Raw genomic sequence first — 15630 nt, forward strand, 5'->3', positions numbered from 1 at the left:
AAGGTGTCTATCCTGTCATATCATCAAGAGACATCCAGGGTGGGCTTTTCAGTTACTTTGTTTAAGCCAGCATTAATGGGTAACTTTTTTTTTTTTAACATCTTTATTGGAGTACGATTGCTTTACAATGGTGTGTTAGTTTCTGCTTTATAACAAAGTGAATCAGTTATACGTAAATATATGTTCCCATACCTCTTCCCTCAAAAATATGGAACGCTTCACGAATTTGTGTGTCATCCTTGCGCAGGGGCCATGCTAATCTTCTCTGTATCATTCCAATTTTAGTATATGTGCTGCCGAAGCCAGCACAGTGGGTAACTTTTTTGTGCTCTGTGCAATTATCTCATTTCATCTTCAGGTAGGAAATAGTATTCCCATTTGACAGGTGAGGAAAATGAGGCTAAAAGAAGTTTGGTAGCTTGACCGAGATCAACCAACAGGTTAAATGGTAGAGCTTGGGATGTCTCGTGCCAGAACCTCCACTCTCTTTTTTTAAAATTTATTTTACTGAAGTATAGTTGATTTTCAATGTTGTTAATAACTGTTATCCAGCAAAGTGATTCAGTTATATAATTTTCTTATTACTTTCCATCATGGATTATCCCAGGATATTGAATATGGTTCTGTGTGCTATACAGTAGGACCTTGTTGTTTATCCATTCTGTATTATAATAGTTTGCATCTGCTAATCCCACACTCCCAATCCATCCCTCCCCCACCCCCTCCAAAGCCTCCACTCTTTGCTATTAAACTCTGCACCCTCCAGCTGGAGAAGTGAAATGTTGTGTTGCCAGGCAAGGGGGAAGTATTTTATGGCCTTGAAGACCCTCCCACACCAGCATTCATGGGTTGCTGTGAGGTCACGTACCATGGTGAGCCCCTTTCCCACGGGACTGATTTGGTGATACATCTCTGAACTGAACTCCCATCTTCTGGAGATGATTCTGTATCAGTTCTGAGACTAGGGGTGGTCATGGTGGGAGTGTGGCAAATTACGGTGTATCCCAGTGCCTCAGGCTGTGTCACTGTCACTGTCATTGTGTAAATCAACAGGGTGGAGTTCTCCCAGTAAAGAGTTCCAATGTTCTGTTTCTTTGCAGAGCCTGTGTCATCTTGGGGGTGATATTCCTTCTGTCATCCGTATGCATAGTGGTCAAAGCCATCCATGACCTCTCGACTAAGCTGCTTCCGGAAGTGGTAAGGTTCTTCTTTTGTCTTAAGAGTCTTTCCTGATGGTACCAGCCTCCTTTGTTACCTCTCACCCCAGATGTACTGGGGGAAGTTGGGCAGGTGGAGGGAAAACATACAATATTTAGGAGTCCAGAAGAACTCACTGTAGAATGTGAATGACTTGGTGGAGACAAGCCCTGTGCAAGATAAAAAGGTAGTTGATCTGGTACTGGGTTCTGTGTCCCTCTTCTTAGATCTTTTGACTACTTTTAAAGTCTTTTATGTTAAGAGAAATGGAGTGATTTTTATATAGCAGAGCGATCCGATCTGTGTTGTTCGCATCTGTTCTTCTGTGTCCATTCAATCACTATTATAATAAGAATTATTTTTTTCCTTTGTACCTCAATTCTGTAAATAAATCTGTTCACATTAGGCTTTCTGACACAACTGACATTCAGATGCAGAAACTGGAGGACATAATTTCATATTAAAGTGTGTCTTTGACTGCCTTGTTTTCTGGGTGAGAGGCACCCAGATTCTTTTTTTTTTGGCACTCTGATTCTTTTTGTTCCCCCCCACCCCTTATGAATGCTGTGATAAGGAATATTTTTACACTCTCCTATCAGGCTATCTTCATGTTAGAAGGCAGCTGATGTACGTACCAGGAGAGTAAGATGCTGCCATTACAATGCTTCACTGTACAGATACCTCAGAAATATCACGGGTTCAGTGCCAGATCACCGCAGTACGGCAAATAATGCAAATCACAAATTTTTTGGTTTCCCGGTGCCCGTAGAAGTCATGTTTACTATGCTGTAGTCTGTTAAGTATTCAATAGCATTATGTCTAAAAAAAAAAAAGTACATACCTTGATTGAAAAATACTTTATTGCAAAAAACATGAACTGTCATCTGAGCCTTCAGCAAGTCTTAATCTTTTTGCAGTAGTAACAAAGATCACTCATTAGAGATCACCATAACAAGTATAACAATCATGCAAAAGTTTGAAATATCGCAAGAATTAACAAAGTGTGACACAGGGACAGGAAGTGAGGAAATGCTGTTGGAAAAATGGTGCCGATTGACTTGCTCAGCACAGGCTTGCCACAAACTGTCAATTTGTAAAAAAAAAAAGCAGTGAAATTAAGTGTACCTGTATGTAAGTTGAATAGTGATTTAATATAAAATTATGGGCTCTTCTTTTAGGATGTGATTTGGTTTGAGCCTAGCTATGTGCACCATCTTATAAAAGGCCTAAATTATGAGACCTTTAATTTCAGTTTTAGAAAAATACATGTTAATCTTTTGGGGGTAACGTATTGCATTTGTGTGTGTGTATAGGGAAGACGAAGGTGAAGCGGGGCGTTACACTGCATTTAGTAGAGCTGTTAAGGTGGCTGCTCTAAGTTGTACTGTGTGCCCACCCCTGCCAACTTGAAACAGACATTAGAGCCATTCCTTTAGTAACTCCCGAGGTCGTTAACCATTATTTATCATCGCAGCTGGCAAGGAGCATGTTCTCTAATATCTCCATGACATGGAGGAAAGATGGAGAGCAGGGTAGGAGTGTACCTACCTATGGATCTGGTCTTTTTCAGCAGAGCTAGCTCAAACAAATAATGCCATGGCTTATACTCTGTGTGCTTCCTCTCACATTGTGCTTGTCTCACCTTGATCTTCCTGGTTGCCTGGGATCCTGGACTTTTCCATCCTTTACCTCCACCAGATTGGCTATCCTGTGTTCCATTGCATCGGAATCTGAAGCTTAGGTAAAATGTAGACATAAAAGTATTAAGCGTGATTGATTAAGATGTCAGTCAGATAACATCTTTGCATTTTATAAGGGATGGAAATCTGACTCCACTCTAAGAAATGTTTATTGGTGGGAATTTTCAGCCCTCGGCTAGTTGATGCATTCATTTATTTAGACATTAAAAATTAATGTGTAGCATGGCTCACTTGATATGGAATAGATAGCTGTGCTCATGGACCCTTGTTCGTGGCCCCCCCCCTTGTTCTTGTCTTGAAAGCTGAACCATTTTTAACTGGGAACAGTCTTACATCTTACAGTGCATATACTCTTAAGATAAGAAGCTCACCAAGTTAAATTCCACATCAAGGTATGATGTCTGATGCCTACCCTGGCTGGGATGGGAGAGGGTGAAGAGCTCCGTGATTGTACCAAGACTGGCCCTGTTCTGGGAGGCCTCACACCCACTGCATCTTTTATTAGTCCTGGTGTGAGATTTCAAAATCACACCTGTTTATGGTCATCTCATCAGAACTCTAAGGAAAGATGTAAGGTGGTTTGTTGTTTTGTTTTGTTTTTTTTGTTAAGCCTTCAGGGTTACCAAAAGGTAACAAAGGCACGTGATCTCCTGTTTCCAGAGGGGAGGGCTTCTGATCAGCTGAGTCGCATACGGGGACCAGGTAAATGCTGCCAGGTGTTATCTGACAGCATTTCAATCCCGAGTCTTTGGGTTCCTACTCTCTGCTCTAGAAGTTTGGGGAGCCCAAACCCCCGGCCTGCAGTCATTCAAGATGAGCGTCCATCCACAATGTCTCCTCTGAATTCGCAGCCACAAACTCAGATGCTCACAGACGCCAGTCCCGAAAACAGGAGAAACTGCTTGGGTCTGTGGCATCCAGACAGTGTGTGTGCGCAGAGGAAGGGTCGGCCCCTTAGCAGAATTGCCATGGAAACCTATGTTTAATGTGAAATAAATAGGCAACTAATTAAATTTTGGGAACCCTGGTTGGGAGTCAGTTTTCCGCAGGCCAAATACAGCCTTTGCCTCTTTGCTGCTGCTGGCCTGTGGCGGGAGAAACCAGGGAGACTGGTGTTTATGGCCTTGATGTTCTGGATTTCAGGTCCAAGTTACAGATTCACTCTTGCCCTCATCTGCAGAATTGCCTTTTGATGTATGATTTCCATCAAGTTGTTACTGTGGGTTTGTCTGAAGCAGTGTCTTCCCTGCCCCAGGTCCATCCTGCTCCCACCCCTCGCCCTGGCTGCTTTCTTTTTTCTTTTTCTTTTTGTTTTTTTAAAGGTTTTATTATATTTTATTTTTGGCTGTGTTGGGTCTTTTCTACTGTGCGCGGGCTTTCTCTAGTTGCGGCGAGTGAGGGCTACTCTTTGTTGCGGTGTGCAGACTTCTCATTGCGGTGGCTTCTCTTGTTGCGGAGCACAGGCTCTAGGTGCACGGGCTTCAGTAGTTGTGGCACACAGGCTCAGTAGTTGTGGCTCGCAGGCTCTAGAGTGCAGGCTCAGTGGTTGTGGCGCATGGGCTTAGTTGCTCCGCGGCATGTGGGATCTTCCCGGACCAGGGCTCTAAGTCGTGTCCCCTGCATTGGCAGGCGGATTCTTAACCACTGTGCCACCAGGGAAGTGTCCTCGGCAGCTTTCTTTTTAATGTCACCTGCACAATTCTCAGAGTGTGAGTAATTGTAAGAGTGGGTGAGTTTTGAATAAGAAAGCTATGCCCTTAGGAATTTCCCACCTGTGAAGTCAGCTGGCTCTGAGGCGTGATGTCGCCTGCCCCTCAGTGGCCTCATGCTGGAGGAGTCTGGCCAACTATGCTCTCAGCGGACACCCAGACGGGAGTCTGCAGCGTCTGCTGTGAGGGCTTCATGAGCAAATGGCTTAAATCTGCACCCTCGCGACCTGCACGGGGTCACGTAGGATCATTGATGAAACAGATTCCAAAAGAACCTTCTCAGAAACCCTGCCTGAACTATGGTTCTAGAAGTTGGGGAGCATGGGTGGTGCCGCAGATGTGGTGGTGATAGTCTGGCCTTATGTCTGGAGCTGCTTTGAAAGGGGTATCATCGTCTTGCTGTTTTTACACCTGCCGCAGCCCGCTTTGGTAGGCGGGGAAAGGTGGCATGCTTCTCTGTTATGGTGGCATATGGCGGCTCTGAAAGCTGAGGCGATCTTCCCGAGGTCATCAGCTGGCTAGTGGCAGTACTTGGATTTGAACCCTTGTCTCCCCATCTGGGCCTGTCTTGGCTCCCAGTAACTGTGGGCTTACACGCTCCTGCTGTTCATTGGCTTTTCAGGTCCGGGCCTTCTGTCTTATTTCTTGTTCTTCTTTTTTAATTTTTTCTTTTCTTTTTTTTTTTTTGCGGTACGCGGGCCTCTCACTGTTGTGGCCTCTCCCGTTGCGAGGCACAGGCTCCAGACGCGCAGGCTCAGCGGCCATGGCTCACGGGCCCAGCCACTCCGCGGCATGTGGGATCTTCCCGGACCGGGGCACGAACCCGCGTCCCCTGCATCGGCAGGCGGACTCTCAACCACTGCGCCACCAGGGAAGCCCTTTAATTTGTTTTTCTGTTTTGTTTTTCCTTTTCTGTCTTCTCATCTTCAGATTGTGGTGCCCAGACCCCCAGCTGGTCCCATCCCTGGCTTTTCTGGCTTCCACTGCTGCCCTCACCATGCGCACCCCCTGCACCCTGTGCCACTGACCAGGGTGTGCTCCCCTTACTTTGTCTCTTGAAAAACCTGCAGGCAGGTGAACCAAGAAGCAATGGAGAAGCGGGCCAAGTGTGAATTGAGGGGACTCAGGGGTTACATGGCATCACGCGGAAGAAGGTGCTTTAGGGAAGCTGCTTAGCGTGTGGGAGGGATGCGGGCGTGGGGGGCGCTGAGCTGTCGGAGGTGTGACGCCCCCCCCCCCTCGTACCCATGTGACCGCCGCAGGCAAGTCGCTCCATCTCCTTGCCCTGGGCTTCCTAATTCGCACAATGGGGACGGTACTTCCATCAGAGGTTTATGGTATGGATCAAGTGAGCCGTTTATTTAAGATAATTGTCATGAGAAGACAGTGCTACTATGGCGGCTGCTGCTTTTAACCGTCTGATGTTTAATGTTTCTGAACTGCTCATCAAAGTTCCAACTTGTGGCCTGAGTTCATTTCAGACGGGCCCCTCCATCCCTCTTTCCTGCCTCCTGGTCCCCTCCCTCAGGCTGGATGGAACCGGTGCTGTTCTCTCTCTGGCTTCAGGTTGCAATAGCCAACTCTGGGCCACTGCATTTCAGGGAAACGGCGTGCTGTCGGAAGGCTTGTCCTCTAAGCCTAACTCACCGCTCATTGGCTGTGTGGCTTCCAGCAGATTGTGTTTCCTCTCTGACTGACGGTTTCCTCCTTGTAAATGGGCGCCATGCCCCCTACCGCACAACAAAAGTTGTGAGAATTAAATGATGTGATGAACGTGCAAAGGCTCTATCAACCATCGTGTACTTTACAAAAGAAGAAAGTATTGCTTCTGATCCCAATGCCCGAGAGGTCCCATCGTTTCCCACGCGCTTTCTCTCTGTGTCCTGTTGTGTTAGACCCGCTCATTAGCTCCTCTGTTGGTAGACTGACTTCTTTACCTTGAGGTCTGGACCAGTGTCTGGGTCTAACCTCCTTAAGTCATGTGCACTAATAGTGATAACAATTAAAATTAAAATCATGCATGGTTCCCGATTGGCAATGAATAACATATGGTCCCGTGCCGATAATAATAACAGTTGCGACCATGTGAATGCCTCCTGATCCCAGGACCCCCTGTCTAGGCACCAGGGATTCAAAGGCAACTAGCACTAATGGCTAAAGTTTTCCATTTCTCTGCAAATTCCTTGACTTCTCGTAGGAGCTGGCTTTTGCTCCCGGGGATGTCACAGCTGGGGAGAGACCCAGAAACTGATACATCTGGTTCGGGTGATGAGGGTTGTGGTAGAGACAATCGCATGAGAGCACAGAAGACTTCCTTATCAAGCCTGGCATGGGGGAGCCGTGTCGGGGCCTTCCTGGAGGATCGCTCCCTCCACGTGACATCCGAAGGACGAGTGGGCACTGGGCAGGGGGTGGGGGTGGGACCCGGGGAGGAGGGGGCTCTCGAGGGCACAGGAGCTACAGGAGCCGTGGGTTCCGTGTGAGCCTGTTTTCTGTTTCTTGTGCCCTTTGTCCTCTGCTGACACCAGCATATCTGGATAAGAGGGAGGAACAGAGAGGGAAAAACGTAAGGGAGGAGGGGGCAAAAGGAAGAGGGAAAAATAGCTCTGTGTTGTGGGTCAGGAGTGATGGCTCAGCATCATTTTTTTTTTTTTTAATTTAACAATTTCATATTTTCTTTTCTTTTTTTTAAAAAATATTTTATTTATTTATTTATTTTTAACATCTTTATTGGGGTTCAGCATCATTTTTATTCCTCTTCCTTGAGTAGCGAGGTTGCCTTCAGACTTCCCCTTGTCTCTCTCCCTGCTACGTTCTTCCCTGAGATTCCATCCCACCCACCAGAACAAAGGGGCTTGCACCAATAAAGGGGAGCCCCTCACAGCTGCTCATGTTCTTGCAGGCCGCCAGTCATGAGCTCTGTTTCATTTCCAGTCCTCGCGGGTCGTGAAGGTGGCTTCTGGCAGGGTGGCTGCCTGCTTTCATGGGTGCATGTCTTCACGCAGTGTTGCTGCGAGCCTCCTGCGCTCCAGGGTGGGCTGACTCTGCAGAGCTGGGGGAGGTCAGTGGTGTTCCTGCAAGAGCCTCCGATGAGATCCCACTCTTAGGAGCAAAGCTAGAGAGGAAACTCCTGTATCGGATATTTTAGGGTGATACTCACAAGTCCACAGCCGAGAACTTTCCCTCGATCTTCCTACGGAAGTGACCATGATTCTTGGATTTGTAGGCTTTTGTGTTTGCAAAGTGTTGCGCGTTCAGTCTCTGTTGTGGGTGGGTAGGAGTTACTTAACGTTCTTTAGCTGCTTCTTATCTGGCCCTTGGTGCGTCTTTACCTTGTGGAAAAGATGGAGACGGCCCAGCCTGCCCCATCCCCACACCCCTGTTCTCAGTACAGGGGACCATTTGCCCCCTCCCTTTCATCCTTCCTTCTCACTCAGGGCCTCTCCTTCCCACAGTTAACCCTCTGAGCCCCCTCCTTGCCCACCTCCTTGGAAATCTCGCCTCTACCCTCATTCATTCCTTCTCTTTCTGGTACCTTCCGTCACTCCCTGCCTGCCACCTCCTCCTCGGGCATTTCACTTCAAGTCCTTCCTTGCCCCCCTTTAGTCTCTGCTGCTCTCAAAGATGCTCATCCCTTCCTTCCCGTTCCTCTTGTCACCTCAGGTTCAAACCTTGTCTTCCCTCAGCCTGCCCCGGTGGTCTTTCAGGTCCATTCTGTATGGCATCCCTTTGGAGGTAGGAGCTGGTTAACAGGAGGACCTGGGGGAGGATGGTGGGGCAGCAGTGAAGGTTTGGGGCTGGGTGAGCAGTTTCACCGAGATTCTACCCACCCAGGCAGCTTGTCAGCCTCAGATATTCTGAGGCCAGTGCCTCATCCGTGGGAGCGAGTTTCTCAAGGCTGTTGTACTGAGTGCTCTGAGGCAGTGTCACCGTGTGGTTAAAGACGTTGGAGCTGAAGTCAGGGAGACAGCGCCCAGCTCCTACCCCTTCCTATAACTGGAGGAAGCTAGAGCATGTGGCTCAGCCTTCTCTGCCTCAGTCTCCTTGTTTGTAAAATGGAAATAATAATAGCAGTCTTCTCTGTAAGATTGTTAGGAAACAGAATAAAAAGATGCAGGTGACGTGCTTAGCACATAACTGTTGAATGAATGCTGGCTAATACTATTGTTGTTGGACCAGAGATGAGATTTCTAAGGAAGTTGGTGGACCTTGTGATGCCTTTAGTTCTGGAAGCTTAGGCTGTGTTGAACCGTCCAGGAAATGCCTTCAAGGATCCTATTTTCAGCTCAGGTTGGGTAATGCTGTGGACGCCTTCCTGTGCAATAACCTCTAATTCCTGGATCTGCCATCAGCGATAGATTCATCTTCCTACATGACATGCTCTCAAGCATAACTCTAAATTTGATTTGGGAGTCGCATTGACAAATACTTTAAAAACAAACAGTTGCACACAGTCAAGGTCCTCACCATCCATCCACCCTGCCAACACCTCCCCAGCACTGCACTAAGGCAGAAATTCCTGCTATTAGACCATCAGTGGTGTCCCACTCTTGTTACTTTAGACAGAATAATTCCATCACTGCAGCAAGACTGACCTCTTCATTCATCCTAATGCCACAGGCCTACCGGCTTCTAAACAGAAGAGAACTGAGCATGGATCAAAGTGGGTTATTATTGGCTCAAGTGAGCTCAAGGAGAATAGAGCCCAGAAATAGATGCATACATATCTGGTCAAGTGGCTTTCAATGAAGGCGCCAGGGCAGTTCAATGGAGGAAAGAAAAGTCTCTTTTCCACAAATGGTGCTAGAGCAACTGGAAAGCTTTATGGACAAAAATGGATATTCACCTTTATATAAAAATTACTTCAAAATGGATCATAAACCTCAATGTAAAATCTAAACCCCTAAAACTTCTAAAGGAAAACAAAAGAGAAAATCTTTGCAGTGTTGGGATAGGCAAAGTGTCTTAGATATGGCACTAAAAGCTTGAACCATAACATAAAAAAAAAAAGTAAATTGGACTTCATTAAAGTAAAAAACCTTTGCTCTTCCAAGACACCAATAAGAAAATGACAAGACTGCACAGACAAAACACACAGATCAGACAAAGGACTTGCCTCCAGAATGTATAAAGAACAGTTTAATAAGAAGACAATCCTATAAGAGAATAGGCATAAGATTTACCAGACAATTCCCAAAAGAAGAGATAAATGAATAGCCAATAAGCATGCAAAAAAATACTCAACATTATTAGTCACCAAGGAATTACAAATTATAAACCACCATAAGATATCACTGCATACCCATTTGAATGTCTAAAATTGAAAAAACAAAAGTACATGGAACGTCTAGGGCTCACATACATTGATGATGAGAGAGTAAAATGGTTCATCTACTTTAGAAAAGAGTTCAGAGGTTCGTTAAAAAGTTAAACATCTGTCTACCATATGACCTAGCGATTCCACGACCAGGTATTTACCCAAGAGAAATGAACATATACGTATGTACAAAGGCCCTTACACAAACGTTTATTGCATTTTTATTTCTAATATCAAAAACTGGACAGAATCCAAATGTCTACGAATAGGTGAAATTGTGATACATCCATACAATGGAATACTACTCGGCCATAAAAAAGCATCACTGACTCATGCAACAACATGGATGAAACTCAGAATAATGAAGGTGGGTTCCAGACGCAAAGCAAAATGAAACATATACTAGGGACTTCCCTGGTGGCGCAGTGGTTAAGAATCTGCCTGCCAGTGCAGAGGATGCGAGTTCAAGCCCTGGTCCGAGAGGATCCCACATGCTGTGGAGCAGCTAAGCCCGTGCGCCACAACCACTGAGCCTAAGCTCTAGAGCCCATGAGCCACAACTACTGAGCCTGCATGCCTAGAGCCCGTGCTCCGCAACAACAGAAGCCACTGCAAAGAGAAGCCTGTGCACTGCAACGAAGAGTAGCCCCCGTTCTCCACAACTACAGAAAGCCCGCGTGCAGCAATGAAGACCCAACACAGCCAAAAATAAATTAATTAATGAATTAATTTTAAAAAAAGCTATGTGCAAACACATAGCTTTAAAAAAAAAGGAAATATATAATATGCGGGTATATCTTGGAGATGTTGTGGATTTGGCTTCAGACCATCGCAATATACCGAATATCTCAATAAAGCGAGTCATGTAAATTTGTAGGTTTCCCAATACATAGAAAAGTTACATTTATACTATACTGTAGTCTACTAAGTGTGCAGTAACATTGTATCTATAAAAGCAATGTATATACCTTAATTCATAAAAATACTTGATTACTGAAAATACTAACCATCTTGAGTCTTCCTCGAGTTGTGGGTCACATCAAAGATCACTGGTCACAGATCACCACAGCAAATGTAATTATAACGAAAAGGTTTAAAGTAGAGTGAGAATTACTGAAATGTGACAGAGAGACACAGAGTGAGCAAATGCTGTTGGAAAATGGCACTGAAAGACCTGCTCGATGCAGGGCTGCCATACAGACCTTCAATTTATAGAAAATACGGTATCTGTGAAGCACAGTAAAAGGAGGTATGCCTGTATCATTCCACTTACATAAAATTTTAGGTGCAATCTAATCTCTAGTGACAGAAGGCAGATAGTGGTTGCCAGAGGATGTGGTGTTACAGGCGGGGGAGGGATTATTAAAGAGTCACAAGGAAGCTAGTGAGGGTGATGGAAATATCCTCTTGCTTTTGGTGGTGATTTCATAGGCATGAAAAAAGTCAACACTGGGACTTCCCTGGTGGTCCAGTGGGTAAGGCTCCATGATCCCAATGCAGTGGGCCCAGGTTCAACCCCCAGTTGGGGAACTAGATCCTGCATGCCTGCCACAACTAAGAGTCTGCATGGCACAACTGAGAGCCGGCACGCCGCGACTAAGAAAGGATCCCACGTGCTGCAACTAAGACCTGGAGGAGCCTAAAGAAATAAATAGTAAAAAAAAAAATGTTAATGCTGATTAAGCTGTCTAGTTTAAATATGTACAGTACAAGTATCAATACATCCAGATGCTATGCTTGGCCACAAATGACCTCACGTAGCTACACCAGATAGAAATCCTGCTCAGATCTATTATAATAGGATAAATATTTTAAGATGCTGTGAAGTGAGGGTTTAGTTTTCTCAGCGTAACCCACACGTTCAGTACCTGGGATGTGGACAGCACTGCTAAAAGTTATACTGTAGTCAATAACGTGAAGAAAAAGTGTATGGTAAGAGGGGAAAGTGTAAAGGGTAGGCTAAATATGACAGCTGTCATCAGAGGTACATAGTAAGAGGAGCTTCTGCTGAAATATGACTGATCTCATGCAGTTGCCAGAAACTCCCTTGAAGTGCCTGCTGGCGGCTCTGCCTCTTGAGAGTATTAACCGTTTTAAACCTGAAAGTGTGGGTAGTCTGTCCTTTCAGTTCCTTGCATACAGTATGATTTGTTTGTCAGTTCAGGTGTTACCTGGGAAATTGCTCTGAAAGGGCTCTGATTGGTTCTCTTTTCCTTGCTGTGTAAGCCTAGGATTTTCATCAGAATATGATATGTCCGTGATCGGTCTGCCATGTTGCTCTATTTCTATTATGCCTCTTTGCGTTTTCTGCTTCAAAAAAGGGCTTTTTAGCTTGAGGCTCATTAGGCCTTCGCAGTATTTCCAAAGTAGGCAGAGACATCAGACCCACTGCCATTTTATAACAAGGAAACAAAACCTCAGATAGAAAAATAAAATAACTGTATAAGATCCACTGTCAGAGACACCCATGGCAAATGGAACCAGGTCCTTGACTGGTCAGGAGGGCTCCTTCTTTTTCCATGGATTGTCTCCTGAAGTACCCCAGGGTTTGAGACCCAAAAGTCAGCTTTTAAGAAAAGCTAATACAACTGGTTCAGTTTCCCAGTTGAGAAAATATAGCCCAGAGACTTAATTCTCACTGAAGATTCTGAATTAAACTCCACATCTAGCATTTCCCACACTCAGGTCAATGGGAGTGAACTCCTCTGCCCACCCCTGATATCTTCCCTGTGGCCTTGAAGATTCCAGCATGACACCTGCTACCAAAGACCTGTCTTAGCGGGCTGCTGGGTTATGGTACCAAAACTGGAGAAGAGAAGGGGAGGCAGGGAGAGAGGGAAACGTGCTCATTCCTCTCCATGTCCTAGGGACGTCTGTGTATTTAAAGATACGGGTATTTATCAAAGATGGGCGTTGCTGGGTCAAGGTCGAATATGCTGCTATTCAAATGTGTCTATTCTTGACCTTGGGAAACTTACTGAATCTCTTGGTATGAGAATGAGAGAACTTATCACTCTAACTTAGCACTTTTTTCTCCCTGTGAGGTTTTGAGAGCATTGTTATCTTTGGAAGGAAGAAAAATATATTTTTTTTCAAAAGGTGTTTGTTTAACATTTTAATGTAATTACTTTTTCATTCACTTCCCTAAGTATAACATGGACAACAGAGTCCTCATAACATTTCTGTTCTTCTGTTTATTGTTTAGCTAACGGAGAGGATCATACTGAATGCCTTTTTATTTCTCAAGCGTTGACTGAAATACACCTGTGTACCTGGTGCGCACAATGCATCCTAGTACAGCAGAGCATTTTGGACTAAGTTGCAGTGCTAGTACTTTGGAATAGTCTGCCCCTGTCTAGATTGTGAGTATTTGGTGACAAAGCCAGACGTGTTACTGGATTGTTAGGGAAACAGTTGATACTGGGAAATAGTTGGGGGGCGCACTGGGTCAAAATTCTTATTTCCTGAGTAATCCTATGAAAGTGGGCTCTCTTATCATCCGAGCCCCCATGGACTCAATATAGGATCTTTACCCTAAAGAACTTTCCGAACAGAGGTAAAACACGGGAACTAGGCTGACTGTGGGCACTCGTGAAGGTCAGCTGCTTTAGGAGGGACCCTGAACTTTCTCCTTTATTTTCTGTGTGGTGGCTTTTCAAAGAGGGAGGGTATTTGCGGAGAGGGTTATAAGAGGAAACAGCTGAGTTAAAGCTCTCACTGTTGAGAGCTGTGGTTGTCCACGTTTCCCCCCTTCTGCTAGTGAGAAGCAGCATTGGTGAAAGTTAGCGTTGCACAAGGTCTGCCTGCTGTCCTCCTATTTTAACTAATCCCCTCATCCCCACCCGAATCCCATTTAGAATTGCCCAGATGCCACCCAGCCCCAATATAGGTGCCCATCCTCTGTGCTCCCGTGGCACCTCCTGCTGATTGCTGGTCACACTGCAGTGTAATTTCCTGTCTACTCACCTCCCTGAGTAGACTGTGGACTGTTTGAGCATTTAGCCTTGCTGTTCTCCCAGCACCTAATAGGGTTTGCCATGTAGCAGAAACTCAATAAATGTGTTGCACGCATGAGGCCTTTGGCTCTACCAGGTGACAGGCTAGAACCACACTTAGGAAAAGATTGTAATCAAGAGGAGCTCATCTTTCAAGGAACTGCAAACAGAGATTGATTGCCTGGGACCTCGCCATGGACATTCTTTTTTTTTTTTTTTTTTTTGTTTTTTTAAATAGCGCCTCTTCCCTGAGATGGGGTTTTGCCTCACTGCAGCTTTTTAAAATTTATTTATTTATGGCTGTGTTGGGTCTTCGTTTCTGTGCGAGGGCTTTCTCTAGTTGCGGCGAGCGGGGGCCACTCTTCATCGCGGTGCGCGGGCCTCTCACTGTTGTGGCCTCTCTTGTTGCGGAGCACAGGCTCCAGACGCGCAGGCTCAGTAGTTGTGGCTCACGGGCCCAGTCGCTCCGCGGCATGTGGGATCTTCCCAGACCAGGGCTCGAACCCGTGTACCCTGCTTCGGCAGGCAGACTCTCAACCACTGCACCACCAGGGAAGCCCTCGCCGTGGACATTCTTCATCCCTGTGGGAGAAGCATCGCTTGCAAGGAGGGCTTATTCCAAATGCACCCACCCCCCTTCACATTTATAGCCTAGAGTCCTCTCTTTGTGCTGTGGTGCTAGTGATGTATGTGAATAGGTGATGCCCAGGTGAGGCAGCTCATATATATGGCTCCTTTGACCATCACCCTAATTTTTTGTGATACATATTTATATCCATAGGAAATCCAATATTGTATGTGTTATTACATCGCTGGATATTGTATATATCACACTGCAACTTTTAAAATCAACATGTTGTTTAAATCTAGACTATTTATGATGTTAATTGCCCATCATATAAATTCATGTACCTTTAACCCCTCTCCTGTTGATGGACATTCGGTTGTTTCCAGCTTTTTCACTATATCACAACTGTTAGAATGAACCTTGTTGTACTATCATGGTAATATGTAGTGTGGACAGATGGTGTTTCCAGAGGGTAACGTCTTGGAGAGGAATTTTTGGATAGTAGAGGGTGCATGTATTTTAATAAATACTGCCAATTTGCCCTTCACTGTGGCTGTACCAGTTTACGTTCTTAGAATGTCACCATATTTGATATCTTCAAACTTATCACGGTTTTTCAGTCTAATGGGTGAGAAACGGTATTTCATTTTAGTTTGCTTTCCCTTGATTTTTGGTGAAGTTGATTAAAAAATCATTTATTTTGTCGTTTGTGTTTCCTCTTTTATAAGCTGCTACTTTGCCCATTTCTCTGTTGTTGTCCTTTTCTTACTGGTTCTTAGGAGTTATTTATATGTTCTGAGTATCAGTCTTGTCATATGCAAGTTGCAGATAATTTTAGAAGTAACCCCTTGCCCCAGCCTTCCATTTTGGTGTAATGAAATTTATCAGTCCGTTCCTTTAAGGGGTTGTGGTGGTTGTTTCCCTGGAGAAGGTAGGGGGTTAAGAGTGCTTTTACTCCTGTGAATTAGATAATGATAGTACATGAATGCGAATAAATGAGTGGATGAATGAATAAATAAATAAATCCATCCATCCATCCATCCATCCATCCATCCGTTGGTTTATGCATAATTCTCCAGTAACACAAACTGAGAGTCTGCATTAGGTTTTTTTTTTAGGATAAATGGTTATTTCTCATTCCTGC

At 45.1% G+C, this 15630-nt stretch overlaps 1 protein-coding gene across 1 annotated transcript in view; it reads left to right on the forward strand.

Moving 5' to 3' along the window:
* Nucleotides 1-15630, forward strand: part of TMEM163 (transmembrane protein 163) — a 257272-nt gene that overhangs the window by 212356 nt on the left and 29286 nt on the right. Inside the window, exon 5 of the mRNA XM_007446031.1 lies at nt 1101-1197. Within this exon, the coding sequence (XP_007446093.1) occupies nt 1101-1197 (97 nt within the window). The remainder of the gene's footprint in view (nt 1-1100; nt 1198-15630) is intronic.

This window comes from Lipotes vexillifer, unplaced genomic scaffold (genome assembly GCF_000442215.2).
Source record: "Lipotes vexillifer unplaced genomic scaffold, Lipotes_vexillifer_v1.1 scaffold1771, whole genome shotgun sequence".
In the NCBI taxonomy this organism is placed as follows: domain Eukaryota; kingdom Metazoa; phylum Chordata; class Mammalia; order Artiodactyla; family Lipotidae; genus Lipotes; species Lipotes vexillifer.